At 60.7% G+C, this 25,619-nt stretch overlaps 1 protein-coding gene and 2 long non-coding RNA genes across 7 annotated transcripts in view; 2 read left to right on the top strand and 1 right to left on the bottom strand.

The window, feature by feature from the left end:
- Positions 1 to 25,619, bottom strand: part of KIRREL1 (kirre like nephrin family adhesion molecule 1) — a 99,074-nt gene that overhangs the window by 18,123 nt on the left and 55,332 nt on the right. For all 5 annotated transcript variants that reach the window (XM_027048623.2, XM_027048624.2, XM_027048626.2 and 2 more), the window contains exon 2: positions 1,058 to 1,207. In XM_027048623.2, the coding sequence (XP_026904424.1) occupies positions 1,058 to 1,207 (150 nt within the window). The remainder of the gene's footprint in view (positions 1 to 1,057; positions 1,208 to 25,619) is intronic.
- LOC128313119 (uncharacterized) lies at positions 583 to 5,050 on the top strand. The gene is made up of 3 exons (XR_008293363.1): positions 583 to 871; positions 2,576 to 2,679; positions 3,858 to 5,050. It is a non-coding gene; the product is annotated as an uncharacterized LOC128313119 (long non-coding RNA).
- On the top strand, positions 10,559 to 13,054 carry LOC128313118 (uncharacterized). Its single transcript, XR_008293362.1, has 3 exons — positions 10,559 to 10,944; positions 11,344 to 11,473; positions 11,878 to 13,054. It is a non-coding gene; the product is annotated as an uncharacterized LOC128313118 (long non-coding RNA).

Genomic DNA, 25,619 nt, shown 5'->3' with positions numbered 1-25,619 from the left:
AAATGTCTCTCATAATAATGGGGGGAAAAAGAGGGGGAAAAAAGCAGAGAGGAAAGGAGAGGGAGAGGGGGAGGGCATGTGGGTGCTGGAAATATAGGGCATCGCAGCACAGATGGGGCTCCCTGGGGCCGGGGGAGCCAAGGCCGCACCCTCACTCGTGATGCGAGGGGCGGATGAGGCAGCGTCCTCCGGCGCCCTGAAGGAGCCCCTAACCCACACGGTCCCTGTGGCAGGCGGGCCCCTGAGCCTCCGGACCCCCTCCCCTGCAGGCTCCCACCCCCTCCCGGGCACCCTTCTCCCGGGCTCCCCAGCGGCTCCCTCCCATTATCTCCCTCTGTCCAGGGAACATTGATCCTTCTCAGTCCGTATCTATTGATCTCTCTCTCCCAGTTTCTCTCCTTTTCTGTCACCAGTAGACCCACAAGCCCACCCCTCTCTCTGCATGGACAAACTCCCTTCCCTGTACTAATGTGCAGAACCCACCGCCAACAACCTCAGCCCCCGGACACGACAAAGAGAACAGAAATGCACGGCCCCTCCTGTGCCGGTGTCATGACGCTGCCTTACGGTGACCTCCTTCTCTCATCTGGTTCAAAAGTCACAGACGCCACTCATAAGCCCGTGACTATGACGCCTAGTTTTGCACAGCAGCAAACTGAGGCCCAGAGAGGGGAAGCGGCTTTCCTAAGGCTGCCCAGCTCACAGGCAGCAGAGGCAGAAGAACCGAGGTGTCTTTCTGCTCATCCGCTGGCGGGAGGCCTTCCCCAAAGCGCCTTCCCTTGCTCCGTCATACAGGAGGCTGTTGGCTGTGTTTTCCTGAATCGTCACGTATGCTTCAGCACCGGCTGCGTCTTCCGGAATGCGTAGGGAAGTGAGTGCCCAGGCTGACACCAAAATGGGTTTTCGGCCTCTGAGCAGACGTCGCCCGGGCAGAGGCAGGAGAGGGGACTCGGAGAGGAGCTAGAGAAGGGTGGCCGCCCAGATGCGTGTGCTGGGGACGGGGCACAAGGACAGGAGAGGCTGGATGCTGTGGGGGGGGGGGGGGCAGCCCACTCACCTTTGAGGCCCTGGCCCATGCCCAGCGCCAGCCCGTCCTTGGTCCATTGCACGATGCCCGAGTAGTTGAGCAGCACGCAGGGGAGCACGGCCCGCTGTCCTGCCACCACGGTCTGGTCGGCCGGCTCCTGGCTGAAGCGGGTCTGGGTCCCTGGCGGAGATAAACGGGCACGGGGTAAGGCCACGCGGCAGGGAAGGGGTTCCAGCAAGCGGCCACCCTGCAGCCCCTGCCCCGCTGCAGCCCAGCCCTTGCCTCCAAGATGCACACGCTCACCCCCCGGATTCCCTCCTCTCCCCGCCCCCTCCCCGGCCCACGGGACCGGGTTTCGGGAGCCAAGGCTCAGAGGGAGGGGCACGGCGTTACAGAAGGGCCTGACACGGGGCTGGGCCAACCCTCTCGTGCTGCAGGCAGGACACTGAGGTCTGAGCGTTGAGGAAATTACCCGAGGGTGCCAGCGGGGGCGGGGGGTGGGGGTGGCAGTGGCGGTGGTGGAGGGGAGCAAGTGGCAGAGTGCGGCCTCGACCCTGAGGCTCGGCCCTCCAGCTCCCGGGACTGGCCCGCCACCTGCTGCCTCCCTCCACCCCCCTCGACGCATGCCGCGTCCACGAGGGGTCATACCACCCCCCCTCAATCCCGGGGCGTGGATGTGCCACAGTATCCTTGCACGTGTCATAGGCACAGTGAGGTAGCACACGTGCGCAGCCACGCAGGACCGTCCCCGAGGACGCGCGCAGTGGGCGCGCGAGGGCAGGCACGGCCACAGGCTGCCTGGGTCTCCGGGGGCCCGCGACGAGCCTCGGAGCCCAGTTCTCGGCACGCTCGCCTGCCCCACCCCGTGTGGCTGCCCCCTGCCCCCCCCCCCCCAGCTCCGGGGCACGGGCGCGGACACGCGGACGCGGCGCCCCGTGCTGAGCCGCCCGCCGTGGGGGAGCCGAGCGCGCGTGTGACTGTCCCGCTCTCCCTCCGGCTGCTGAGCCACACATGGCCGCCCGGCCGGGAGCGTTTGATTAGAGAAGCTGCTGCGTAATTGCCTTTAATTGTGGAGCCCAAATGGAGCAGGGAATTGGACTGCGGCTGCTCCCCCCCATCCCCCCACCGGCTCCCACCCCCGTGAGCCAGCGCTGGTCCCGCCGGCGGGGCAGGCCTGGGCACTTCGCTCCGGCTGCCCGGGCTGTGCGGAGAGGGGAGATGGCAGAGGCTGAGGTCTGGGGCCTCCGAGCCTCGTCCCCAATCTGTCAGCTTGGTCCAGAGCTCAGAGGACTCCTCCCTCTCCTTTACCTCCCCAGCTCCCAGGTCTCCGCAGAGACCACGGTCCCTGCATCCAACCCTTTCCAAAATTTCTCTCTTCTCCACTCCTCTGTGTAAGCAGAGGGAACCTGTCCCTCCTCATTCTGAGACCTCCCCCAAAGCCACCAGAGACAGGCCCCCCCCCCAGGTTTCATCCCCTCCCTTCTGTTTCCACCTCCAGCTCCGTTTCTCCCCTTCTCTCCAAACTGGCCCCACATTCTCTTCTTCCAGGAAGTCCTCCTGGATTGATCCCATATCTCCTTGGAGAAACACAGCTTGTCTCATCACCCAGCCCTGCTGTCACAGCTCTGTCCGTGACATTCCTGTCCCAAACTGTAAGAGTCTATGCCCATGTTTTTGTCATGGGGAAGAAGGCAGCTGGTGGGTGGGGGCATATGACCTACTGATTCTACCAGAAAGGAAACCTCTCCTCCAAAGCCAAGGGCCGTGCCATCTCCTCCCTCTGAGTCTCCCTGGACATCTGACACCCACATTGTTTATGGTACACAAAGGGGACCGAGAGAGAGAGGGGGCAGGGCTGGGAGTGATGGCCAGCGTATGATTTAACACAACGAGGCAGCCTCTGCTCTTGGTTTAGTGTACAAATTCAGCTCCTGGGGTCCACAGGGGCTGGGAAGTTAGAACCGGGGCCCCTCTGCACACTCCATGGGCAGCCCCCGACTCTGCTGACCTGCCATCCATCCCGCATTTCCAGGGATTCCGGCGGCAGGTGCTGAGATCCTGGGGGAGGGGGTGGGTCAGGTGAGCAGCGAGCATTATTAATTCAGGCATTGCCCTCATTATTATTCAAATTTATTCATATCTTTGCGCATTCCCTAGTGCTGCTACCCGATGCGAGCCCACCCCCCCCCCCCCCCCCCCCCGCCACGCACGATTCTCCTTCCCACGGCCCTGGCCCCGGAGCCCAAGTCACCCTGCCTCAGAGATGGGACTCGTATTCACAGCTTTCTTGTGTGACCGGACACCCTGGACTCCCAGAGAGGTCTCCAGGAAACACTAAGAAGCTGATGCTGTGGCAGGATGGAGTGTGAAGCCGTGTGCAGAGATGGGGACCTTGCCGGAGGGAGGGGCCGGTGGCTTGGGCCTGCCCCCCCACCCGCCAGCCCAGCTGGCCTGCACAACGACAAGTCTGGGCACAGACTGCAGGGTCCCTCTTAGGAGCACAGGTGCAGGGGACAGGCAGGTTTGCACAGTGCCTGCACCACACTTCCTAACTGCGACCTTGGCCAAGTCACTCTCTGAGCCTCCCTTCCTCACTGGTAAACCGAGGCGTGATAACGCCTGCCTCCGGGCTTCTGTGAAGGCTCGTGGGTGAGGCATAAGGCAGGCCCGGTACCTCCCCCTGCATGGGCCCACTCACTGCGGCTACGGCCCTCCCCGCCCCTTGGCAACTGGATAATTAGAGGCACCCTGGAGACCGGAGCGGGGACATGACCGAGAAGGCGACACCCATCGATTCAGGGATCTAAGAGTGAAACCTGCTTTGCTTTAGGCCTACTTGAAGCAACTCAGCCGGGAGACAGAGGGATGGAAGCAATGACCCTGAAGAGTCAGAGGGGAGGGAAGATGAAGAGGTCTCGGGAATCTCACTCAATGGGAGAGCAGCCTGGGTCCTGGACCTGTGAAAAGCACACGCACGTTTTCCTGCCCCAAAGCAGCCCCTGCAGTCAAGACAGCGTCTGAGACAGAGGCTGGATCCCGCGGGTTGTCCTGACCTGGCTGCACGCTGCCCTCATCAGCTCCTGCGCCCTCTCCAGGCTTCTGTCACCCTGCCTGGTTGGGGGCAGGGAACCCTGCTCTCCCACTCACCTCCTGTGAAGTCTTCTCTTCCATGGCTCCCCACTCGCCCTCAGAACCCTCCTTGCTCACTTCTTACCTCTGCTATCGTGTGGTTCCCACTGTGCTGCCCACCCCTGCGCCTAAGCCCTGGGGGCTCCTGGAGGCTGGACTGTGTCCCTCAGAGCCCCTGCCGTGCTGTCCCAGCACAGTGGCCTGGCTGCCAGGCCCACAGCAGGTGTTCCGAAGAAGTAAGCACTCTTCACCCTGCGCCCCACCCCCTGACCCCATCAAGGAAAGGGAGGCAGAGTATGCCTGTCCCGGTCAGGCTCCTGCGGAGGCAGAGACAGGGCAGGGGACGGGAGGGGACAGCATGGGGCCACACGGACTGGGGGGAGGCTGACAAGGACACCCACACAGAGGAGGCCGAGGGGAGCGAGGGGCAGACTTGGTCCTGGTGAGTAGGAGGCCAGAAGAGGAAAAGACAGGCCCGAGGCGGGGTCTGCAGGGAAAGGCAGCAGGCAGGACCCGGTGACAGAGACCTCAAGAGTCACGGAGCCAGGCCAAGGCAGGGGAGCGTCCCGGAGATGGAGGGGGAGAGGCAGAGGGCCTCTCGTGTTCTGCACACTTCTTCCCCTTAGACGTGTGTGTCGAGAGGCTGGGCAGGTGCCCCGACCCGGGACAGGGGACCCCCCCCCCGGGGTCTGCAGGCAGGTGAACAGCTGGGGAGACACGCGGAGCACAAGGGGTGGGGGGGAAGGGGCTTGTGCTTCTCACCTGAGCTGAGGAGGGCTCAGAGCTGCACGCACCCCTATCCCTCCACCTCCCCGCCCCCCTCTCTCCCAGGCCTCCTTCCTTTCAGGTTCCCTGGGCACCCCCCCCCCGGACTGCCCACCCACCTCTCGCTGCCCCCCCTCCAAGCCCCTCCCCCATTCCGCCCCCGCATTGTTTGGGCTTCTGGCTACAACACTTCTCACAGCCTGCCTTGGATCACCAGTTACCGGTGTGTGCGTTTCGGCCTCTCCCACTCTCCTGGGAGCCCCTGGAGAAGAGACTCTTTGATTTACCTTCCTTGTCCCTTCAGTCCCAGCAATGTCCCTTCATAACAATAACTCCCAATTATGAGATGCCAGCTAGGCACCAGGCACCGAGGCAGGTGCCTCACAGACATTTCCCGCCTGATAATCCACTGCACGGCGGTGGCTGCTATCTCCATTTTCGAGGAAAGGGAAATGAGGCTCAGGGCGCTTATGGCCCAGACATTGCTTAGTGGCAGAGACGAGAAGGATCTCGGCCTTCTCAGATGCACGGCCCCTGCCGCTGGCACCGTGCCATGCCACAGGAATACGCAAGAAGCATTTCCTGGATGCACGTGACTCACGGCCCCCGCCCCGGAGACCCTCTGCGCCTGTCCACGACTTCCGATCCCCACGTTTCGCCTCAGACTTCCAGCATCATCCTGTGTGCCTCCGGGGAGGGCCATGCTCCTCGACGCGGGGCTGGCCAGCACCCTGCAGCCACAGGGGCCTTGGTCCGCGCGCTGTCACCAGCCACGGGAGAAGCTTGGCATGCATACCCCTACGTGGAGGACACAGTGGTTCCCAAGGCTGGAAGGACATCAGCAGCACGCAGAGAGGCTTCAGCGATTTGCAAAACGCTAAGCGTTGAGCCCCCAACGTCCACCAGCAGCCGTCATAACAAACAGCCCCTGCCTGTAAGTGGCAGTCCCGGGACTGCGCACCTCCCCGGGCTGCGCACCTCCCCGGGGCCAGCTCGCTTCCTGTACAAAAGCGCCCAATGAGGCGGGCGCCAATATTCTCCCCAGTAAGGATCGGAGGCTCAGAGAAAAGCAACTTCCCGGCAGCCACACAGCTGGTGAGTAGCGGGGCCAGCGAGCAGAGCAAAGGGCCAGGACACCTGGCTCCTGGACTGTCACCATGCCCACCCGGCCACTGCTGTCTTCCCTACTCTCACCACCGCTGGGACCTCCCGGCACAGACAGGCCATCGTGCAAGGGGGCCCTGGTGCCTCTGCACCTCCCCCCTGATGCCGCCCCCTGGGAGACCCTCTCCTCCCCCACCCCTCCTCAGCCCTCACGTTCCCAGGCGACACCGCCTTCCCCAGAGGTGGTTATGCCAGGAGAGGCCACCTGCCCCGGAGTCCCCTCCCGTTCCGGTTGGGCCTGGTGAGGACAGAGGTCGAATCCCATTTCTCACTCAGAGCTAGGAAGTGACCTCTAGCGTACAGATTCTCAGACACATACCACGTGCTCCTTGTGGGCACGTGTGTCCCGTGCGGAGCACGTGTGCACACGTGTTTGCTGGTGCACACACACCCGCCTCACACACACAGTCGCTGGTACACACACACCCGTCTCACACACGTGTTCACAGTGCACACACAGCCCTCTCGCACACGTGTTCGCCGGTGCACACACACCCATCTTGCACACGTGTTCGCCAGTGCACACACAGCCCTCTCGCACACGTGTTTGCCGGTGCACACACAGCCCTCTCGCACACGTGTTCGCCGGTGCACACACCCATCTTGCACACGTGTTTGCTGGTGCACACACAGCCCTCTCGCACACGTGTTTGCCGGTGCACACACACCCGTCTTGCACACGTGTTCACGGTGCACACACAGCCCTCTCGCACACACATTCGCTGGTGCACACACACCCGTCTCGCACACATGTTTATGGTGCACACACACACCCATCTTGCACACATGTTTATGGTACACACACAGCCCTCTCGCACACGTGTTCACTGGTGCACACACACCCGTCTTGCACACATGTTCACGGTGCATACACACCCATCTTGCACACATGTTCATGGTGCACACACCCACCCACCTTGCACACAGGTTCACGGTGCACACACAGCCCGCTCACACACATGTTCACTGGTGTGCACACACCCGTCTCACACACGTCTTCACAGTGCACACACAGCCCTCTTGCACACGTGTTCGCTGGTGCTTGCACACATGTTCACGGTGAACACACACCCATCTTGCACACATGTTCACAGTGCACACACAGCCCTCTCACACATGTGTTCGCTGGTGCAAACACACCCGCCTCACACACGCGTTTGCTGGCACGCACACACACATCTCACGTGTTCACAGTGCACACGCAGCCTGTCTTGCACACATGCTCACGGTACACACACACCGTCTTGCACACATGTTCACGGTGCATACACAGCCCTCTCACACAACTGCATGCAGGCACATGCTTCTGCACCCCACGGGCCCCTGTCCGCGCCCGTGCCTCGGCACACGTGTTCCCAGAGCCCTGCCTGCCGGGCCAGCCAGGAACCAGAGAGGGAGTGGGGCCACGCACACGAGAGGCCGAGGAAGCTGGGCTGCAGGAGAGGGGCTGGCGGAGGCCGGGCCCTGTCTCCCCGGATTTATCAAACATGCAGTAATGAGCCCCCTGGGCGGAGCCGTCCCCGAGCTCTGCACTCCAGATTGCTGCTGGTTCAAAGGGAAGCCTTTGATTCGCACGGACAGCTTTCAGATGGAACTAAATCTCTCCACACTGCACTCCTCCTCCAGCCCCGCTGGCCCCGCTGCCTGCTCTCACATCTCCGCTCGCCCACCGTCCCCCCAGACCCTCTCCCCAACCCCAGCCGTTCCCTTCCTGCTCCATGAAAAATACAACAGCCGGCGGGGGGGGGTGGGGGGGGGCCCTCCCGTTGGCTCTTCTCATCTCACGGAGAAAAGAGGATCATGATTCTCCGGGGCCGGGCCAGCCAAGGGGAAAGGAGAGGAGAAAGGCAGATTTGCACCTTTGATAGAGGAGAGAAGGCAGCCGAAGGGAGGGAGGGAGAGGGGGAGGGCGGGAGGGGTGCCGGATGGGGCGGAGAGAGCGAGGACGCGGGGAGCAGAGACACGCGCGGATGCAGATAGAAGGGGGCTCGGGACCCTGGGGCCAGGAGCTCCCCCCTGCCGGGGCACGAGGGCCGTGGCTCTGCCGATTTGGAGGACACAGAGTCCAGCCCACAATCAGAAACGTCCAGATGTGACGTGGCTTTTTCGAGAGGCCCTGACAGGTGATGAACCAGGGGTCAGGAGGCTCCCAGCAGGTAACTTCAAGTGTGGCTGAGAGCGGACCTCCGGGTGAGCCCCCAGACAAGTCTGCAAACATTCAGACTATCAGCGCCCCCACCCTGCTGTCTGCCAGCCTTCGTTTCACGGTCTGACCTGAAAAAGTCACCCTGGGCAGCAGGGGCCTCGGTGCCTTGACTCAACCTCCCCACCAACCTCCCCCACCCTCCCACCCTCCCACCCCCACGCCAAGTCACAGGCAGAAGAACCCGTCTCTCCTCCCTCCCCCCAGTCTGCCTGGCCAAGCCAGCCTGATGCCATCTCCAAGGCCGGGGTATGGTAGGGACAGCCGAAGGGGAATCTTTCCAGGGACCAGATGGGATTTTACAAGTGGCCACAATCTGGCCTGGTTTCCTTGCATTTGAGCAGACCACAGAGGCCGGCTGCAGAGGCTGGCCCCAGGGCCCCGGCTGGTACTCCCAGTGATGGGGAGCATGGGCTTATTGGTCTGGGCCAGTGGATTAGTCACGGAGAAGCAGGACAGAAACTTGAAAGAGACAAGGGCACCTAGCCCAGCCCCTGCCAGGGAGGGACAGACACGCTGTGGGCCGGAAGTCAGGAGATGTGGGCTTGTCTGGTCCCGGCGCTGCCCCCACCCAACGGGGTGACTTTGGGGAGCTCACTTCACTTGTCTGGGTCTCCGCTTCCTTAAACTATAAAGAGAGGGAGCTGAACGCTTGGACCCCAAGGGCCTTCCCGCTGTGATGTTCTAAATTCTGCAGCGTCGTCTGCTGTCCCGGGGCCTCAGCCAGGCCTTGCTGACGCTCCAAGGACTCAGCTCTGTGCCCGTCCCTCTTGGACTGTGAGGGAGAGGGCCGGTACACCTGCAGCCGGGCCAGTCTGGCAGCCTCCCCACAGGGTGTAGAGGGCAGTCTGCCGCTTTGTGACACTAGGACCGTGGTGCAGAAGACCCAGATGGGGCCCCAGCACAGGAAGGAAGGAAGGCCACTCTTTGCTTCCCCTGCAAGGCACTCCCCACCAGTCCTCCCCACATCCCCTGTGCTAGGCTCAGGATGGGAGAAGGGGGGGCAGAGGGCGGGCAGTCCCGGTCTCGGAGGCGACCTGTCAGCCCAGGCCCACTCACAAGGACTTTGAGCTCCCGAACTAAAAGACACTGGCAGGTGCAGCTAGACACATGCACCCCCCCCCCCCCCACCGTGGCTCCCATTTGGACCTCCAGCCCCCTCCGCCCTGCCAGCCCAATGACACCCGGGCCAGACCTGGTCTGACAACTCTATGCAAATGTGCCCTGGCAGGGGACCCTGAGAATGTTTTCTGGGAAGGACAAGGGCACCGTGAGCCCAAGTGGGGTTGGCCGTAGCAGGTATGACAGCGGGAGCAGGAAGGGAAGTGGCAGGAATGGTGGACAGTTTTGCTGAAAAACCGAATTTCAATCTGGCTTCCGTGGGAAGGGCAGGGCGGCGCGGGAGAGGAGGCAGGTGGCTGGCAAGGACTTAGTGCGGACAGGGGACACAGAGGGGAGGAGGGGGGCGGCCGGGGCCAGGACTGTCACAAAGCCAGAGGCCCGGGAGACGGGGCCAGGTGCTGGGAATGGTGTGGGGGGCGGGGAGGGGCGGCAAAGGAAGCGGGCCCTCTGCCGCCGCCCGACCCTGTACCTGCTGCCCCCCAGCCGTCCCCACGCCCGCAGAGCGGCAGGGAAAAGGAGCAGAGAAAGAGGAAGGGAAGGGAAGGAAGAAGGAAGGAAGGAAGGAGCTGAGGTGCCCTTGGCTGAGGTGCTGAAAGAGAAGGAAACAAGACAGGAAAGGGAAACAAGAAAACTCACTTAGAAAGAGAGTCTGAAGGTCAGAGCGGCACAGGGCCTTCATCACTAACGCAACACCTTTATGCGAAGAAACTGAGGGTCGGTAAAGGAGAGACGTATTCGGGGCAGGCCTGCCCCCCCACCGCGGACGCCCCGTCGGCAGGCCGCCCAAGCCCTGCCCATCCCGCACAGGCGGCAAGAGAGGAGAGGACGAGTCCTTACCCGGAAACCCTCCTTCTCCAAAAGGAGGGAGGGGAAGGGACAGCGAGAGGGAGGCTACAGAAAAGAAGGCCGGGAAGATGGACAAAGCGGGACAGAGAGAAGGAGGCCCGGGGCGGTGCAGGCGGGGGGCAGGGATCTGAGGCCACCTTCTGGCCAGGCCATGAGCATTTAGGTCAAGGGAAAGGAGTGAAATCCTTGAGAAATGGGAGGGATTTCAGAAAGGATTAGCCAGGCAGGGCCAGGAGGAAAGAGTGAGGTGGGGCAGCGTCTGAGGAAACTCCAGGCCTGGTCTCCCCCCCCCCCCCCCCCGCCCCACAGAGCAGATGGCCCATCTGGCCGGGTCCCTCCACAGGCATCCTGGGGGAGGCCTTCCAGAGGGGTCCATGCACCAGCCTCACCTGCTACCCGCCTGCCCGGCCCGGGGCCCAGCCCCACTCCCTCCTCCCGGGGCCTCCGGCGAGATCTCAGCTCAAGGAAACCTTTTCTCAGTTATCCCGTTAGGGATGTGGCTTCCGTGTACGGTCTGGCAGCGGCCAGAATGGGACCCCTGAGTCTCCCCTGCCGCAGGCTGCAAGGCCAGGAAGAAATGCAGGCTGCTTCCCAGACCTTCTCGGGATTGGTTTCCTGGCACCTTTAGGAATGGTCTCCAGAATGAATAGCATCAACTCAGGAATCCAGAAGACGGAGGCGGGCAGGAGTAAGGATGCGTTCTCCCGCCTTCACCCAGAAACCAAGAGCCTTGGGGGCAGGGGGGAGGGTGCCGGGGTGGTTGAGTGGGTTAAGCATCTGACTTCAGCTCAGGTCATGATGCTGAGGTTGGTGGGTTCGAGCCCCGTGTCGGGCTCTGGGCTGACGGCTCGGAGCCTGGAGCCTGCTTCGGAGTCTGTGTCTCCCTCTCTCTCTGCCCCTCCCCTGCTCGCGCTCTGTCTCTCTCTCTTTCTCCAAAAAAAAAAAAAAAAGAGTCAGGAGACTCGGGTCTTCTCCTGCCAAGCGTGGCTCTTAAGGACACCTGTCCGTTTCTGAGTTGAATGAGCTTTATTGTATTTCTGCACCCCCTCCTGCCCCCTGCCCCCCTCCCCTCAAAATTAAAAAAAAGAAAAAGAAAAAGCCCAGGAGATCTAGGTGTTAGACTTTATCTCCTTCTGGGGCCGGGAACCCTTCGTCACAGATGACCTCAAAGATTTCTCTAGACCTTCCAGATGGAGCTAACAGACTTTATGAGCCAGGTGAGCAACTCACACAGGGAGGCACGGGGGTGGGGGTGGGGGGCTCTAGCCCAGCACCGACTCCCCAGCAGTGTCTCTGAGAAAGGCCGACTTTGCAGACACACTGCAAGCCCACGGCACCGGGGCATCCCCAGACTCCATCACTTGGCCTCCATTACAAGCCTCCACGCCAGACATCCGTGACCGTGGCCCCGAAGGGACCAGGCTGGTTTTGACCCATATAAGAACTTTCCAGTAGCACAAGGCAGCACACCCCCCAGCCCTAGAGGTGTTCAGATAAGGGTGGACGGTCGCCTGTCCACAATGCGCCAGAGGGCTCGGGGTCATATTTAAGGTCTCTTTCTTTCAGTTCTGGTGCCTTATGATGCTATTTACACACCTCCTATACTCTTCTTCTTACTTAGACACGCGCCTATCAAATAATCAGTCTGTAACAGTTCGATCAAGGTGGACTGAAATGGTTTGCGGGACCAAAGTTTAAAGGAAGAAATTCTGAACAGAGCCCAGGGGCAGAGAAAAAGAACAGGTCAAAAACCGGGCTAGGACAGAAGGCAGAGATATAAGGAAAGCTTTTGTCTCCGGGCAATTAATCATGAAACTCAACACGTCAGCGATGGGGCCCAAGCATAGAATCGTGTCAATTTAGACCCGCGGCTTGGTCTGTAGCAATACCGTGTTTCATTAGGGCTCCTTTTCCACAAGACTCGTAAACTCTTTGAGACAACAGATGTAATCATACAGGTGCATTTTCCAAAGCGACGAGGGCAACAGTGCTTTGCGCACAGTAGGTGCTCAACAAATGCTTGCTGTTGGACTATTTGAATTAATTTATGGATAAAGCAACTGAACCCAGAGAAAGTCAGCTCCCTTCAATATTTATCCACTCATGCGATAAATACGCTGTTGGTGCCGAATGCAGAGCAAACACTGTCTGGGCGCTGGGCTGGTCCCGCCTCCCAGAGCTCAGTCTAGGAGACACAGCCAACGATCCGGGCGACACAGCACGATGAGTGCCATGGTGTAGGAGCAACGGAGGAGAAAGTACCTTAGATGAGTGAAAACGCTGCATTTTTCGAACGTCTGACTTCCATACTGGTCTTCCCGTGGCCTGAGACCCGGATCTTGCTGGCCTTTGCTAGTTCTGGCCTCCTCCACTCGTACAGGCTGCACACTGGAGGCCTTGCTTGGCACACAGTAGATATTCAATAAATACACACTTACTGACGAAAAGTGCATTGAGGCCTGACGACAAGCAGGATTTCAACAGCCAGAGAGCGGGAGGAGGGCATTCCAGACAAAGGGAACAGCATGAGCCAAGACATGGAGACATAAAGGACCAGTGAGCAGTTGGAAGTCACTGGAAACCAGGCGCAGAAAGAAATTGGAACTAAGGTCATAGCTCTTTAAAAATTAAACGCTGTGGGGGCGCCTGCGTGGCTCAGTCGGCTGAGCATCCAACTCTTGATTTCGGCTCAGGTCGTGATCCCGGGGTCGTGGGATCAAGCCCCACGTTGGGCTATGTACTGGCAATGGAGCCTGCTTGGGATTCTCTCTCTCTCTCTCTCTCTCTCTCTGTCTCTCTCTCTCTCTCTCTCTCCCTCTCTCTCTCCCTCTCTCCCTCTCCTTCTGCCCCCCTCCCACTCACACACACACACACACACTCACTCTCTCTCTCTCAGAACAAAATAAATAAATAAAAAGTAAAATTAAAAATAAACCCTTTCCCCCTGTGGGCATATTCCTCAGTCTCCACCTTCCAGAAACTTCTGTGCTGTTGAGAGACACTGGACACAGACCAAGACAGAGGTGTAGATTCAGAAAGACCAAAGTGGAGGCCAGGTGGCTGATCCAAGGGGCAGGGAGGGCTGCAACGTGTGGGCCCCGCCGGGCGAGTGGGAAGCAGAAAGGCGGCTACTTGGTGAGTGTGTGTGCGTGTGTGTGTGTGTGGGGGGGGGGGCATGCGTGTGTCCTTGTTTGCGTTCACGCCACTCGTGAGCTTGTTACTGGGCATCCGTACATGAGTGTTGAGACGTAGCCACCATAGCTAGGACACTCTAGGCTTTTCCAATTAATCTCCATTAAAAAGATTTCCCACAGAGGCACTTCTGGAGGCCCCGAGTTGGGGTCATCTGGATCAATCCTCCATAAAGAAAAGCAGCTCCAACCGGCTGCCGAATCGATCCATCTGACTCGGTTCATCCTGCGCGTGCAAGGGGTGTGGAACGTTAATCTGCTGCAGGAGCCCAGGGAGCCCGAGGCGCGGGCTCTGTAACCAGCGACGTGGGCGCGGGTCCCCACGTGGCTGCACTCCACCCTGCGGGGCGGGGGGCACCCAGGGGTGGGCCTGCGGGGTTGATGACGGTGGGGCTGCAAGGGCGGGCTCTGTCTGCTCATCCTTCCCGTCCTGCCTGCCTCAGTTTCCTTTCAGCTGGATCACAACCCCCCAAGAACAGGGGAGGCCCGGGGACGTGGAAACCACTCCGCGAACCACGGCCGGGGGTCTGCAGGACATCGGCGGCGGACGCACGACCAGGGTCCATGGAGACACCTTCTCATCAAGCCTGTGCACGCTGACGACTCTTCCTGGGATCCGGACGCTCACAAAAGCCAGGGCAGCTCTGACGGGGGCCGGTGGTGAACAGAAGGGGAAGAGCAACTCACCCGTGTACGTGCCAGTCACCCTGCCACGGCCTCGCAACCTTCAGATCCCCCTCCTCCAGGCAGGCCTCCCGGTGCCACCCAAGCCAGCCACTCTGGTCTGAGCCCCCATCAGCTTCCCGCACGCGCCCTTTTCAACTCTTCTGTTCACCGATATCTTCACTGATCTGGGGACGCCCAGCCCTGCTCACTTGTCCCCTCACCCCGTGTTCCGTGTCAGCCTCGGGGCCACCCAGACACCAGAGAAGCCAGGAGCAGGTGGCTGACGGAGGTGCTCACTAAGGTGGCATGAAGAGGGGCTTGGGGGTCTGTGGCAAAGAGGGTCAGACGTCCGGGTGCGGGGGAACGTTGGAGAAGGCAGCCTGCCTCTTCCTTCCTACCCTCCCTGCATCTGATTCTCTCCTTCGCTATTTGAGGTCCTGTGTGCCCCCCACCAGGGGAATGGCGGGGGGGGGGGGTTTCCTTCTTCCACCTCCGCTGTCCCCAGTCTCTGCAACAACCTAATGATTGCTCATTTCGCTGCCCAGCCCTCGATGGAGAGAACTTCCCTTTGATTGCTTGTGACACGGATCTCACAACAGATTTAGCACCTCATTTCCCGGATGAGCCAATATTCCCCCTCGATTATCTCCCTGCGAGGGGGACGGGGCGCCGTGCATTCCAAAGAGCAGCTTACGCCTCCCCTGGTTATCAGAGTCAATCAAGCTCACCGTCCTCCCAAGGATGGATGCGGTGGGGTGGGAGGAGGTCCTCACAGGAGCACAGGGGGGCTCCGAGAGCCAGGGAAAGGAAGAGGAGGGGGGCAGGGAGGACAGTGGGGAACAGAGAAGCCTCTGGAAACCCGGCCCTCAGCAGGTGTGTTTGCAGGTTCTCCGAAATGGAAGGTGGCGGTGAATACGGTCTGCTGTACTCAGATTGCTCGGATCATTCTAGACCTTCCTTCCCAAGCCTCTTCTGAGATCCTGGCACTTCATCCAGCCCCCCCCTGATGTCTCAGCATGGGGCTAGTCGGGGGAGGGGAGGGATGACCTGGGGCCTCACTGCTTCACCCAGGAATGAAACAGGGAGGGGGAGATACTTTCTACTCAGCGCCCTGACTCCAGCATCTCCGACACCTCGTCTCCCGCGGAAATGACTTTTCTCAACAAAATCACCAGCTCCTAGCTGGGCCGCTGGAAGGGACAGGTGTCCTATGAGGCATCTGTCCCACGGGACTGATGAGGGGAGCGAGAGGTGGTGAGGTGAGTTGGAGGGACGGGGCAGAAGGTTCTCTGAAGGCAGTCAGCGGAGGAAGGGCAGACGGGTGGGCCTTGGGAAATGGACCAAAGGAGGAGGGAAGGAGAGATACGGTCATGTCACTTAGAGCCCTGGCTACATGGGAGACAGGAAGGTGCAGGACACAGAAGATGGGAGCGAGCCTGGGGCAGAGGTGCAGAAGTGCGGGGCAGGGTGGGTGGGAGACGGCTCACCTGTCCTGCCCAGGACAGGGAGACGGGGAAGCGGGGCGCAAGGGTCGGAGGCTCCAGTACTGAGCTGCGGGATGGCTCAGCTGTGGCAGGGATGCAGGGAGGGCGGACTGAGGAGGAAGAGGGAAGGAGCAGGGCTGATACCGGGAGGACCAGCAGATGGCTGCTGTCACTAAACGGATTCCAGGAAGTCAGGGGGGCAGAGCCGAGCCCAGGGACGCCAGGGGAGGGGCGGTCAAGGAGCAGAGCCCTGGGGGGGGGGGGGGGCAGGAGAAGCCTCATGCCAGCCTGTGTTCCCATTTCCACGGCAACCCCACACGTGACCCCCAGCCCACCTCCACGCCAATGCGAATTCCCACCGGAACCTAATCCTAACGGTCATTCAACCCCGAGTCCCAACTGAGCCGAGCTTCAAGGCGGCCAGCACCGCAAACTCCCTCAGCGCCTGCTCGGCGGAAGTGATTGACAGATGCCGATCGCATAAAGGAGCACGCAAACCACACCTCGACCCCCACCCTTAAGTGTAGCGCGCTCAGGCCTGACCCCCCTGCCGACGCCAATGCCCGTGCTGGGCGCCGGGCAAACCCAAGCCCCAGCTCTGGCCGGCGGCCACCTCGGTCCTAAGAGTCACCGTCCCTAAGGCAGCGCCACTTCCTGACGGATCTCAGCTTGTTCCTGCCCCACCCCTCCGGCTGGATGGTTACAGTTCGACCTGGGGACCAAGTCAAGGTGGGGGTGCCGGCCCGAGCTCTCAGGCTAATTACGGGTGCTTCCTTCCTCTTGTCTCCAAGCCAGCTGCCCAGAGCCTTCTGCCCTAGGAAGTGGGGCTGAACGAGGCTGAGGCTCGGGACCAAGGGACCCCGACCCCGAGACCCCAGGAGGAGTGAGCCAGATGTGAAGACGCCAGCTTGAGCAGACCAAAATCCAGAGCGAGTAAGCGAGTGGGGTTCAGGAGGCAGAGCCCGAGCACCTTCCCACGCCCCGCTGACCCCATATCCCTGGCCCGGACCCAGGCCGTAGGAGCCCTTCGTGGGCGCCCATGGCGGTGGGGGGTAGGGGTGGGGTGCTGTGGTGGGGAGGGGGCCGTGGAGGCGCTGAGCTGCTCTGGAGACCCTGCCTATCTGTCACCTGACTCTGGAGCACGGCCTCTCCCTCCAGGCCCCTCCTCCCCCTCCTCCTCCTCCTCTCCCTCCTCCTCCTCCCCCTGCACCTCCTCCTCCTCCTTCTGCTTCTCCTCCTCCCCCTCCTCCCCTCCCCCTCCTCCTCCTTTACTTCCTCCTCCTGCTCTCCTCCGAGGACCCATCACTGAGGCTGGGACGGGAGCTGAGTATTATGTTCTGTTCTCGCTGCAACCAAACCTGATTACTGGGACATGTGATGGATGAGCTCGGTTTGGACCCCCAGCTCAGGCAGCGGGATGATGGAGCTGTCCTGTCACTCCTTCTCCCCGGGATGAGGCATCAGGCCCCAGGCGGCATCTGGCACGGGCCCACCTCGGAGGTGTCTCCAGAGCCCAGATCCGTCTCCAGCCATCCCTTGACATAAGGACCCCCGAGCACCCACACACCCGCACCAGCTCCCCAAGCCCTGCCTCAAGGGGATCAGGAGCCCAGCTGCGAACCTCTGGCCAGCTGCCACTTCTGCGGGGGGTCGGGGGGATGGCACTTTGGTGGGGGGGCGGGGGCTGGAAAAGGCTGCCTCTGCCTGGCTAGGGGCCTCCAGGCATCTCTCAGTGACAGCCACGGGCCCCGCAAGCCCGGGGCAGGGCAGGGAGGGAGGAGGGAGAGAGACGGTGCAGAATAGTAATGAAGGATTTTTAATAACTCGTCAGCTACGGTGTCAGCTCAGCAGCAGCAGCAGCACAACCCATTGGGAAAACTTTGCGAGGAACTGCCTTCCCAGGAAGCGAGAAGTGAGGGGAGTCAGAAGGGCCGGGGGCAGGGAAGCGCCCGCCTCCCCCCCAGCCCCTCGAAGCTCTCAGTCGGCACCCAGGGTGCAGGACAAAGTGCAAACAGAATTACGGAGCCCCGGGCCCGGCCCCTCCGGGAGCTTCCACTCCGGGCCCGACCCACAGACCACAGACTCAGCCCAAGACAGGAGCAATCTGTGAGGCCATCACAGCACGGGCAAGCCCCCCGCCCCGGAAAACACAGCCCCCGACTTGCTCGATGGCCTCAGTCAGCTGGAAGGCAACTACATGCTTATCAAAGGGCTTCTTCTCTTTACCTAATAATTCACCAGGGAATCGTTTGAAGTAGGAGTGTCATCAAAGAGTGTTACAGACAGCCCTGGTGACCACCTTTCCGACAGCCTCGTTTTCAGACGAGGACACCGAGGTCCAAAGATGTTGCACAGACAGACGGTGGTGGTGGAGCAGGGTCCCTAGAAACCCGAAATCCAGATCTCCTAAAAATGAATGTAAGTTCACAAAAATAGAATTTCCATATACTTTTCAGGGGCGGATGCTGCACAGCCGGCGGTAACGGGCTCTCCAGCAGGTCAGGGGTGGGAGCGGTGGCGGAACGTGGGGTAACCCAGCGAAACATTACCCGTCTTCTCTCTCCCTCAGATCACTCCTGGAGGGCTTCCCGGGAGTGGCGGCTGTGAACGCGGGCTGGGAAATGGGAGAGGTTTCCCAAGCCTTTGGAATGACAGGTGGAAAAGGCCTCAGTGACACGGACAGAGGGGAATATTCTAGGTCTGTGAGAAGCCCTGGGAAGCTACGAAGAGATGGGGTCCTTATCATACGCACGTGTGAAAGGCAGAGGCTGCAGCGGGCAGGCTGGAATTTCCAGCCCTTGGGAGGTCAGGGGCATTAAAGGCTTAGTGGCTCTGAGCAGCCCAAAGACAGGGCAGGGCTCCCCCTCCAGGTCCACAGAAGTGAGCAGGCTGGGACCCCTGGGAGCCCCGGCAGCCTGCCAACACCCCCACACACAAGAAAGCCGGGGCGGGGGTGGGGGGCAGGGACGCACATCTCCATCCCAACCACCCCCCAAGTCCAAGGTTGTAGTGCTGCACAAAACAGGCACTTGATGAGAGTTTCACGAGTGAAGGGGACAGTGCTGGGGGCTTCGCGGGAGAAGGAAAGGGCAAGGGGAGGCCCCCCCAGATTCCCGCAGAAGGCCAAGACCGAAGGCTTCCTTTGCTGCGGCAGAAAGAGAAACTGAGGCAGCAGGGCACGGGCCCATGTTGCCGAGGAGAAGGCCTGCAGCAAAGCCAGCAGCGGGCCCCGCAGCCCAGCCAGCCGCTCGGCAAGATGTAAAGTGCTATCCAAACGTGATGCATTATTAACACTTCAGAAATCATATTTCACAGCCGCCCGCTGGAGCCGGGAAGTGAATCTTTCCTCCTGCTCTCGGGCGGGGAGTTATTGTTAGAGCCACATGTGACAGCAGTGACATGTGACCACGGCTGAGAGGGTGGGTGGGGGCGGAGGCCAGGGGCGCCCACCCGGGCAGCAAGCTGGCCCCTGACTCTCCCACCCCATGGTGATGGGCTTCCAGGAGCCCCCAGCAGAGAAGGCTGACGGAGCCCGTGACCGAGCCCTTCCCCCACTCCCCTGCACCACAGGATGGACACAGGGGCAGGAGATCCGGAAGGTCACTGCTGCAGGGGCTTCCTGGGAGAGGAGGGTCCAGAGCAGGTTGGGGAAGACGAGGCCCTGGGTCCCGGGTGGGCTGGGAGGCCTCCAGGCGGGCCCAGCCCAGGCAGAGGGAGGAGGAAGCCAGCTGCGAGCTGGGTCCTGTCCCCACTCGAGGTCGCCAGCCACGGGACCGGGAGGAAGGAGGGAGGGGAGGGAGAGCCCTGCCTGCCAGGGCAGCGCTGACTCTTGGGTAAGAAACGAGAAGGCACTGGTGGTGGACAGGGGGGGACAGGGAGGCTGCCAGTCACCCCCAGCCCCTCTCGGACCCGCCCCCTCGAGGGACCCGCCTCGCTCTCGCCTGCAGGTGCTGGGCTGGTCTCTGTGCTCGGGGCCAGGGTGGGCAGCTTGTAATTAGGCGCAGGGACCAGAGGAACCAATTTTCAATTAAAACCTTATCTACAGGGTGCATAGACATAAAGGCGGGTATGTCTGATTCTTTTCTAAGCCAGCCTTCGGTATTTGCAGTGCCTGGAAGGAGGCGCAGGGAGGGAGGGCGCCCGGGCAACCCTGGCGACATATAAATTCTACTCATAATTACATGACTTTCAACACCACGAGATGCCAATAAAGTATTTGCAGGCCCACAGACGAATGGCGTGCTGGCATTCCCGAGACGGTGCTTGGGCAGCCAGGGCACGGGGAGGGGCGGTCGCTTCTGCCTCGGGGGGTGGCTGCCCGCGGAGGGGGCTTCTCCTTGGCTGCTGAGCAGACCCCTGCCTTCAGGGCCCCGGGCCGCCCGTCCCTTGAAACCCAGCTCTGTTAGAGCCCCACAAGCCAAGGACGTGAGCTGTGGGTGTGCAGAAGGAAACAGAGAAGTCTCCCTCCACTCCTGAGCCCAGCCCTCTCTTGCCCCCACCTTCTTGAGGCCGACCACCGGGCTTCCCCTTCCCATGCACTCAAGGGAGGGCAGGTGGCACAGTCAGGGGCGAGCTCCCCCTCTCAGAGCCAGGGCAGGCGGGGGGACACGGGACAGGGGGCATCGAGAGGGCCCACGAAGGAGCGGGGAGGCACTCTGGGTAAGCGGGGGGGCCTCATCCATCACCTCTGCCTCCACGCACACCGGAAGCAGCAAACCGGTCAGGAGCCTTGCCTTCCCCGTCAGTGTAGGCCCAGCCTCCGGGCACGGGCCTCTCTGCAGGGACCTCTCGATGAAATATACGTTAGCTGTGAACGGCACAGGATGGAGGAAGAGGGGCGACCAGGAACTCTGCCAGTGAGTTGGCGGGCGCGGGTTTCGGTAGCGACAAGCAGCACTCCTGCTGGAAATCGGAACCGGTGTGGCTCCCGCTCTGCGGTCTCCCCCCTGCCCCCCCCCCAGCGCCCCAATCCAGCCTGTGCCTTTCCCAAGTGAGTTTCTGGGGACCAGGAACAGCTCTGAGAGCCGCTCAAGACGAGCTCCCGGCACGGGCTTAGCTCGGCCACGGGCACAGCAGTCAGCATGCCGTCCGGGGGAATCAAAAATTAAATAATAGCGATAATGACGCTTCCACAAACATCCACAGGCAACTGGTCGGCAAGAAATCTCGTCAACGGCCTCTGCGGAAGGGGTCCTGCAGAGCCGAGGCAGCCCGCCCTCGGTCCTCCAGCCCGTTCCTGCCACCTTGATGGCTTTCTGCCTCTGTTTCCGGCCAAACCTGGAAGAACTTTGAAGCCTGGACAATTCCGCTCAATTCTATTCCACGCGAATCAGCAGTAAGTCTCGGGGACCTACTGTGTGCCAGAGTTTATACTAAGCACCACGGAGATAAGGAGATTAACGGGGCACAGCCTTGCTCTTGAGGCATTTATAATAAATAGCTTTTGCTAAAGATAAGGTTCAGGCCAGTCATCGGCTTTGGTGTTTAGGAGAGAAATGATTAATCCTGATCGTGGGGAAGAGGAGAGAGTGATTTGGGGAGGAGAGAGTGATTTGGGGAAGAGTCTGCGTAGGGGGCGAGATGAAGCCTCGTACCCGCAGGCACAGAGACAAAGCGATTCTGGGCACAAAGGACATCGAAGACAAAGGCCGGGCAGTGCGCGGTGTGTGTGGGGGCCAGTCCGGCGTGGCCGGAGCTCTGGGCATTTGTCGAAGGGCAGGGCTGTCAGGATCAAAAGTGATAATCCCCTTAAACGGACTTGCAAGTTCCATGTGCGTGGCAATTATCAGGTTCCACGTTCGTACGGCTTGTGGGACATTACAGGCCACGTAGCGTGGGATCAGGTTGTGGCAGGTCTTGAATGCACTCGTTCACCCCCGCCCTCCACCCTGAATGCACCCTGACCCTCCCAGGCGTCAGCCACTGTGCTGGGGGCTGCAGGCAGGCAGCAGAATCCCACCCACCTCCTGCTCCCAAGGAATGTCCACGGGAGCACAGACCTTCACACGTGAATGCAACACGGGGCTACAGGCGCCTGCAGTGATAAAGTACGGAAGGGGTGCAATGGACTCAGAGAGAGAGTGGATTTGGCCTGGGGGGGTCGGCTGGCCACCAGGAAGGCTTCACGGGGACTAAGATTCGCAAAGTGGGGGGTGCCCACCAAGCAGATGGGGAAGCCCACCGCGGGGGGTGGGGGAGACCCTCCAGGAAGAGCATGTACGTGAGCAAAGGCCGGGAGGCAGGGTCTTTGCTGGACCGTGGCCTCTCCACGCGGTTCTGACGGGACAGAGAGCACCAGCGGGCTGGGCCGGGCCCTGTGTCGTTCTACCTGCCAGCTGGAGGGCAGCCCTGGGATTCGGTGACAGCGGCTGAGAGGGGTAAAGCTTGGAGAGCCCCGCCGGCAGCCGGGGGAGCTGTGGCTCGGCTCCTGGAGAGAAGTTATAAGCACGCAGAACTAAGACAGCAGATAAAGAGAAATGGAACAGATCTGAAATGCATGGAGAGGCAGAATCAACAGGATTTAATGGTTGGGAGAACGTGAAGTGGAGGGGGATGGTCCTCAGTGTGGGTCGCCAGGCAGTGGACCCCGATCTGGGAATCCCAGAGAGGCAGGCGTGGTGGGGGTGGCCTGGCGGCCATCCAAGGTCATTCTGAGGCATGTGGACTTGATCCTCCGGACGGTGGGGGGGCCTCAAGGGTGGACTTGAGAAAGGCTGCTGTGCACCCAACCCAGGGAAAGCGCAGGCAAGAGAGGGGCTGAGTCAGGGAGGGGAGGTTGGGAGGGGGGAGGAGAGAGAGTCTGCGTCTGTGCGGCCCCCAAAGAGGAGGTGACCGGAAGTCCAGTGTCGGTGCCCGGGTGGCCACGTGGCGGGTATTGGCAGTGTTCAGTTGTGAGGCAGACGTGAGGGGCACACACACTCAACACCGTAAAATACCAGCCATTCCTCGTCTCCCTAAAATAGGTTATCTGTGGTGTGACCCAACCCTGATAAGAACAGCTCGTTGTTTGCAACTGTGGATGACCACGGGGGGGGGGGGGGGGGGCAGCGGCGAGGGGGTGGGGAGGAGCCAGAGTCAGGGCTGTGGTGTCTTCCCTGTTGCAGGAAGGAGAGGATGCCCTTCCAGGCAGAGGGACCAGCACGAGCAGGGGCTCAGAGGCAGGACAACCGCAAACGCAGGAGAATGTGAATGTGAGCAAACCTCACCACCGCACCGGGCCGTCTGGGGGCCCCCGGCCCCGCCGGCCCCCCCCCCCCCCCAGGGCCACCATCAAAGAGCCGAGGGCCGTCAGCCAGCACTGAAGGCTGGAGAGAGGCCTCCGCTCTGAGCACTGCTGAGCACATGTCCATCTCTGAAGCAGGAGGAAGGGGAGGCAGCCAGGAAGGAATCAGGAGAAGGTACAATTTTGGGAAATCGAACACGGTGAGGGCAGGATGGGCCAGCTGGACAGCCGCTGTCCGACCGCATTCCCAAGTCTCGGAACGTCACGGCCGGAAGAGACCAACCCTCTCATTTCACAGGCGGGGAACCCGAGGCCCAGAGAGGTGCAGTGACGGTCACCAGCAAAGCCAGAAGCACAGCTCTGGTGTCTCTGGGCGCCTCGGGTGCAGGCTCTACCCCAGCACCAGAAAGGTCCCTTGAACACTGAAGGTGTTGCACTCTGAGGGCTGAGCGGCCTCCCAAGGTCATGTGGCTCCTGCTGTAATCAGGGATCCCGTCCCGTCTTTCTGGTAGCCTCCGAGCCCCTTCTCTGACATCCCTGGCCCCTGCAGAACCTGGGGCGGAGGGCATTGGGGTTCAGCCTCTACTCTCACCGGGAGACTGCAGGCGGGGCTGAGCTGGAGCCCAGGAGCACTGCCCGTGGCAGGTGCCGAAGGCCCTGGGGCCCGAGAACTCTCGGACAGATGCTCTGGATGTTCTCTCCAGCCACACACAGTCCTCTCCCCGAGCCCCACCTCCAGACACTGATTTTCAGCTTTAAACCTCAAATACGGCCAACGGCCCCCAAGCGGGGGCTCCCAGGGAGTGCTCACTGGAACATGAGGTCAGCTCAGTCCAGGAGGGCTGTGACTGCGCCTCCAGCCCTCGTCACAAGCGGGCAGTGGCCGTTGTGACCCGAGCACCTTCAGCCTGGTTTCCTGGTCCTTCTGCCCACTGACCCCAATACTTCTCCGCCCGCACCCAAACCAGGCACTCGCCGCGGACCCCTCCTGGCTTACCTCGTGCCAGCCAGCACCGGACACGCCTCCTCAACAGGTCTCGGTTATCCCTGTCCCCGACACCTACTCCCCTCGCTGAAGCCCCCTCTTTTCTCCCTGGACTATGGCAACACCCCTGACTGGTTCCCCCGCCTCCAGATCACGCCCCTTAAATCCATTCTCCACACAGTTGCCAGAATGATCTTCCTAAGACACAACTCTATCACCACCCCGTGTGAAACCTTCAGTGGCTCCCCAGTGACCTCGGACGAAGCTCAAATTAGCTTAGGTCCCGGCCAACCTCACTGCTCCCACAGTGTCTCCTGTTCTCCAGGACATGCACTCCGCCTTGCAGAAACCCCAGCATGCCAGGGGTCTCCGTGCCCATCCTGCCTCAGCCCTCCAACTTGCATGCTCCCCTCCCCTGCCACCGGGCTCCCCCCCTCTTCCTCCTCCAAGAGCAGTTCAGTCTCAGGGCCCCAGGAGCCTTCCCGGATCCCCAGCCCACGCAGCACTGAGCTCACAGGGTACTTACAGCCCTAGGACTGAGAAGCACTGAGCTACAAGCACCTCAGGACAGACGCTGTTTGTAATCCAGCCTTGTACTGAGCAAGGACACCCATCTCCTCGTAGACGCTCAACTAACGCTTGTGGAATTGAACTGAACCCCAAAGTTAATCTTCTCTTCCTACCTCGCCCTACAAATACCTTTTATTCCTTCTGCCTCCTCACTTGCTAACCCAAGTTTTTCTTCTTCTGTGCCATGCAAATGCCCCCTCTTCCAAGAAGCTCTCCCTGATAGCCCCCCCCTCCGCACCCCCGGGCTTGTGCCACACGGCTTAGCATCTCTGCTGCCTCTCTCCCGAGAGTGAGCTCCACTCCCAAACCAGCCCGCTCGTTCTTTCTCAAAGGCAGTAAATGCTTCCTGCGCTTGTGGTCAATGTCATAAGATTTCTTACCCCTGCAATTCCTCCTCCAGCTGCGGGGCGAGGACTGTGCCCCAGCCCCACCGCACGTGTATTGGCTGTGACAGATGCACGGTCACGGCTGTTCAGGGCCTGTGTTGAACTGCTGACTTGTGTGTTTTATGTTATTTTTGTACACGAGCAAAGGTGTGTGTTCCCTTTTCCTTCTAGGTGTTTCTCTGCACCTTTCTGTGTCCCACTTTGGGCGACAGCTCCGAGATCCCTTCCCGCTTTGATGCTGGGTGAGTCTGCAGCTGTGGGTTCACTGGGGGCAGGAACTACATCTATTTCTTCCCTCCTGGCTTCGTACACCGGAGGCTCGAAAAATCGTGCTGGATGGAAACCATTCCTGGTCTCTGCTTCTCCCCTCTTCCTCTCACGGGAGGCGCATCTAGGAGCTAAGTTGGTCAGTAGCCAGCTCTGCTGTGCAGCCTGGGACCATGTGCTTCACGTCTCTGTGCCTCAGTGTCCTCGTCTGTAAAATGGAGGTGATATCAGTATTTCCTCACAGAGACGAAGCCCCAGGCAAGTTTTAGTTGTTATGATGATGATGATGATGATGATGATGATGATTGCCTGATCCTTCCATCTTTCTTATTTCATTTTTGGATTCCTCACCTTTTTTGATCTCGGGGACCTGATAAGTGTCATCGACACCAAGGAGCCAAGGACGGGAGTGCTGGTGGAGGAAGCCCGCGGAAGCTCAGGGCTAGGTTGCTCTTGGGCTCCAGAGATCTCTTGGTCAAGAGAAAGGGAGGGTCGGGGCCGGGGGAGGTGCAGGAAAGTCCTGGGCAGAGGAAGGGACCTGCCAGCTCACTCAGAGCACATCATTTTTGTGGGAGCCACACCGGGGAGGGGG

The sequence above is a fragment of the Acinonyx jubatus genome, chromosome E4, assembly GCF_027475565.1.
Source record: "Acinonyx jubatus isolate Ajub_Pintada_27869175 chromosome E4, VMU_Ajub_asm_v1.0, whole genome shotgun sequence".
NCBI classification, from domain to species: domain Eukaryota; kingdom Metazoa; phylum Chordata; class Mammalia; order Carnivora; family Felidae; genus Acinonyx; species Acinonyx jubatus.
Note: the sequence above shows the minus strand (reverse complement) of the source record. Positions and strands in the feature narration are given on the sequence as shown.